The sequence below is a fragment of the Vigna unguiculata genome, chromosome 8 (assembly GCF_004118075.2).
Source record: "Vigna unguiculata cultivar IT97K-499-35 chromosome 8, ASM411807v1, whole genome shotgun sequence".
Classification (NCBI taxonomy): domain Eukaryota; kingdom Viridiplantae; phylum Streptophyta; class Magnoliopsida; order Fabales; family Fabaceae; genus Vigna; species Vigna unguiculata.
The window spans coordinates 13,522,877-13,528,081 of NC_040286.1; the positions used below are offsets into that span (position 1 = coordinate 13,522,877).

Sequence of the window (5,205 nt, forward strand, 5' to 3'; positions counted from 1 at the left end):
TAACTTAAATCACTCAAATAATAATTATTTTCTATTTCATAATTTAATAACCTAATTAAATTAAATGAATCAACAATATTAATCTAACCATTAATTTTCTTTCTATGTGTTTTCCTTTAATCTAATTTTTCCCGGGTCTTACATTCTCCCCAACTTTAAAAATTTTCGTCCTCGAAAATTGTCTATTCAGAAAATAAAACATCTTGCATACTTAAATTTTTTACACAATCACATGATGAAATAAAAATCTCATATCAAAACAATTTGTACACCTAAACATTCACTACAAATATAAAATAGAAAACCTCATAGTTCTTAACAAAATATTCTTACCCAAGAAAACAAAATAATCTAACATACAACTTTTCTTTTCTTTCCACACATAGCTTTATACCTTATTCATTTTCACAATATAAACTTATAATTCATAAATAACAAAATTATTTAGAATCCATACCATTATTAAACTTTATCAAAACAAAGCAACCACCGAATAATTATATGTCAACATGAAATTTTTACATACCTTTAACACAAATAATCTCATAGAGAAAAACAACCATATTGTGATATCATGCAACATTAAATTACCCACACATAAAATTCACCTTGCCTGAATCCACATATGTATCACTCATCAAAGATTACTACTTGAAACATGTTCCCAAAACCAAAACATGCAATCCACAACATATTACCACCAAGTAATATCCAACAGTATGTCATTCTCTCATAACCAACCATTCTACCTTTCCTGCGCACCAACGCCTCTTGGAAAGGCCATTCTCCTGCTTTTCCTTAAGACTTACAAGTAACAACCCTTGTCTGTTCACCAAAACCCGACAAGAGAGCAACACCTACCTGCTCACCAAAACCCGGTAAAAGTGTTGCTTTCCCTAAGACTCACACACAACAACCCTCGCCTGTTCACCAAAACCCGGCAAGAGCACCACCCTTACCTGTTCACCAAAACCTGGTAAGAGCGCTGTAACTAAGCTTAGGCCAAAGACTTATGGTAGAACAAAACCCCCTTTTACCCGACTCACCAAAGTCCTATGGGTAAAAGTGCAACCTGGTTTTACAGATATGAGAGAATCCATACTATACATCACACACACAATCAAGCATAACATATTTCATCAACATAACATTTACCAAATTGAACATTTCACCACCAATATGTATTATACAAACATCACAAAGCATACTTTACATACCCCGTACATATCACCAACTGAATAAAACAAGACAAACCAAAGAAAACAACAGAATACCAACTTCCCAGATCCAACCATCCCTCCTATCTAAACAACTAGCGTTAACAGAAAACAAGTGTCTTGGGTTAAGTTACCTGTTTCAGCTCCCGACATGGCAAACACCCTTCCTGCTGCCTTCGGCTTCTCTTCTGGAGTCTTTTGTGGTTGTTGTGTCACTTCGGACTTCCCCTTCTCAGGACAAGAGTTCGCATAATGATCCGGCTTACGACAAATGAAACACTTCCTCTCTTCCGGCTTCGCTCTCGAAAATTTCGGACAATTTCGTCGATAATGGTCTCCTCCGCATTCGAAACACTTCACAGTCCCCTGTCCATCACGTTGAGGTTTATTATAGGGTTTCTCCTGTCGTTTCTCCCTGCCATTACTGCTATGATGTGTCCTCATAACCCGACTTGGGTCCACCTCTAATTGCTCCACTGTCTTTGCTTGCTCCACTAAGAGTGGGAACTCTCTGATCCTCATAGGCACTATCACCTTCATTATATTGTGACGTAAGCCCCTTTCAAACTTTCTGCACCGCCACTCTTCGCTCATATTCTGAGAGTAGAATCGAGCTAGATATTCAAAACGATCAACATAAGCTTGCACCGATTTATCTCTCTGTAGTAGCCTCAAAAACTCGGCTTCCCTCTCATGTCTGGCGCTATCTGGAAAGTATTGTCCCATAAATTTCGTCCGGAAACTTGTCCAACTGATGACCTCATTGCGAGCTTCCATCATCTGTCGCATACCTCCCCACCAGTACTCAGCCTCGCCATTAAGTAAAAATGTAGCGTACTCCAGCTTTTGTTCGTCAGTGCACCCGAGCACCCGAAAGATCTTCTCATTCTCTCTAATCCATGCATCTGCCTCATCCGGAGTTGCTTTACCGTTGAACTTTGGTGGTTTGTGACGCATGAATTCGTTCATACCGTTTTGTTGCACTGGTGCGTGCACTACTTGTGGTTGTTGGTGTTGCATTGCATCGACCAACCGTTGAATAGCTTGAGCCATTTCATCAACTGAGTTGGTTGAATTCTCAGATCTACGTGCCATTGCTCTAATGGATATCATCAAATAACTACTAATTAAATGTCATAAAATACAATACAATTCAGAGTCACACAACATCAACTAGACGAGCTCACTCCCCACATTCCCAAAGTTTTTTCGAAAACCTGGCTCTGATACCAAAATGTAACACCCCAATTTTGGGACGTCACGGAACGTTAGAAAATTTTTGCGTTTCGCGAAAAAAGAAATAAATATTGAAAATGTACTAATTAAAAAACTTTTAATTTAAAAGTAAATAGATAATCCAAATGTTAATTTGGAATAATAATTATATTAAATAAACAAAGTTCCAACTAAATACTAGAAATTAAAAGAAAATTTCATAGTCTTCACTGTTTAATTTAAATCAACAAAATAAACCATAAATCCCCGAGTCCACTCCATCCTTTCCGATATCTACTTCGAGTCAGAAATATCTGCATTACCGTCTGCTCCCGTATAACACACACGTTATACGATCATCGCACAGGCAACAAACATACAAACAAACAAATAGGGGTAAGCTAACCATAAACAATGATATTCATAAAAGAAAATCATAAATAAAACTTGTCCAATAATACTCAACGTCGCATTCGATTAACACGGAAACTTTATGACCATAATCCATCCTTGGTTTGAACACACAAACCCCAAATCCAAACATTCATACTAAACCAAAACATAGCATCACATTCATCTAAAATCTTCATTAAATTCCACCAAGAGCTTTCAAGCAAAGCAAAATACTCTCAATATGAAACACATGAGAATTTCATATTGCCAACAAAACACTCACCATCACATCATGCTTGAAAAATAAAGTCTTCCAACCAACCCATATTCATATATCACCCCTGTATATAATCACATACCAAAAATCAAATACAAGCGCAAGAAAATTACGATGTCAATTCATACTCCTAACGCATTCAAACCCTTCAAAGAAAAATAGTCAATATATAACTTACCATACTTGCCATTTCTAAACCCCTCGCTGCCCCTATTCATTTCACGCATGACAACAAGAGAAAAACTAAGGATTTTGTATCCTTTAATCACGTGAAAAGCGATTCCAAAAGAGAAAGGAAGAAAAACATGGCACGGTCTGCACCAATTCCTTTAAAGACTACCCTCCCTCAAAGTTACATGAATGGTTTAAAGGAAATAGATAAAAACAAATCCGTGGGCCCCAACGCATCATGCCTTTACGTGAAAGAGAGAAAAAAGAATGGAAGAAAGAGAAACTAACACTCATGTGTTTACGGGAAAGAGAATAGAAAGAGAAAAACAAAATCCATAAACCCATTCTCACACCTGCAACGTGAATAAAGTCTTATGAAAAACTAAGAGCTGCATGCATTGCACCCACCAATGAAAACCTAATGAAACCCGAAAAGAACCCCTGCACTGCACCGTAACCCACGAACAAGAAAACCACATTTTTTTTTAAGTGACCATGAACTCAAAGAATGCAACAGTTTGCATGCATATAATTGAAACGAAACTGCACCCAAATCAAAACCATGCACAACAAAACAAACTCCACATAGCAAACATGTATTATTCACGCACCACATAATTCACGCACCTCATAATACAGCAAACCAAAACCTATATGATTCACGCATTCCTTGTAAAGCAACTTTACACAATCATAGATGAACTGCAACGTAAACACATCCAAATTGCCCACCAATGTACAATGCATAAGATAGAGAAGTCAAGCTCCAAGCAAAACAGAATACAAAGTTAACTTCTCCTAGACTACACATGCATGCTTTTCAAGTTTCACTCATCAAACAAACATCAAGAAAACAAGAGAAGAATGCAAGGTTGGCTTCCCCTACCTCTCTAGATGATTCCTCTTCTCTACCACTGAAAACTCTAACTTGCACCCTTCCTCTCTTTTCCTTCTCCGGTCTCCCTCTTTTCTCTAAAGAAAATTCCTAGGATTTAGCTTTATCTAATTCCACCCAATAGTTCTGTTAAGATTGTTTTTAGCCCATTTTATTTTTTTCCTTATCATTTAACTCTAAAAAATAAAATAAAAACAGAAGATAAAACAGAAAGAAAATGAGCAACGAAATTTTGAATGCCTGGAAACACAACCCCATTCAGCTCCATGGGTCCCACACCTTTAAAGGAGAGAAAAATATGGATTCTAAAACAAACACAAATCATACTTTACACCAGCCAGATTTGAACCCTGCACCTGCTCTTCTATGCACGCAATTATCACCACTAGGCTATATGCCTTCACATGATATTATATACATTATAAGATTTAAAGCCCTTAAACTCCACTAACCTTAATTCCTTAAATCACTTAAATAATTATTATAAACACCACAATAACTTAAATCACTCAAATAATAATTGTTTTCTATTTCATAATTTAATTACCTAATTAAATTAAATGAATCAACAATATTAATCTAACCATTAATTTTCTTTCTATGTGTTTTCCTTTAATATAATTTTTCCCGGGTCTTACATTGGTCATGGCATTTGGTTCCATGTTATCAATCGAGTTAACAAAAGCCTCCGACAAATTAATATCTATATCCCATCGGACAAGCGTCTCCAACAACTCTATAAGTCCGACTTCAGATTTCTTAACACCGCTAGAAGATCCTAGCCCCAACAAGCGGCCCTCACCCTCTTAACATCCTTTCCTCCACCATGCTTAGCGGCACCTCCGCTTTTCTTTTCGAACCCCCGTGTACGTGCACTTCAACCAAGGATTCTTATAAATTGGGTACTTCAGTGCTCCCAGCAGCCTTGACTTTCGTTGCTTTCTCCTTCCTCAGAGCTTGAAAAAGGTTCAATTTCTTCTTCCCAACCTGTGCCATGTGCCCTACAGTAATCACAACAAACGTCGATTAGTTAACTC

At 37.1% G+C, this 5,205-nt stretch overlaps 1 protein-coding gene across 1 annotated transcript; it reads right to left on the bottom strand.

Moving 5' to 3' along the window:
• Nucleotides 1-604: 604 nt before the first annotated feature.
• LOC114194880 lies at nt 605-2,312 on the bottom strand. The gene is made up of 3 exons (XM_028085286.1): nt 1,352-2,312; nt 1,218-1,234; nt 605-613 (listed from the first exon to the last, which is right to left on the bottom strand). Exons 1-3 carry the CDS (start codon nt 2,310-2,312, stop codon nt 605-607), a joined length of 987 nt encoding a protein of 328 aa, XP_027941087.1.
• Nucleotides 2,313-5,205: the final 2,893 nt, after the last annotated feature.

Coding starts and splice junctions, on each gene's coding strand:
- LOC114194880 (XM_028085286.1), bottom strand. CDS start 2,312: ATGGCACGTAGATCTGAGAATTCAACCAACTCAGTTGATGAAATGGCT.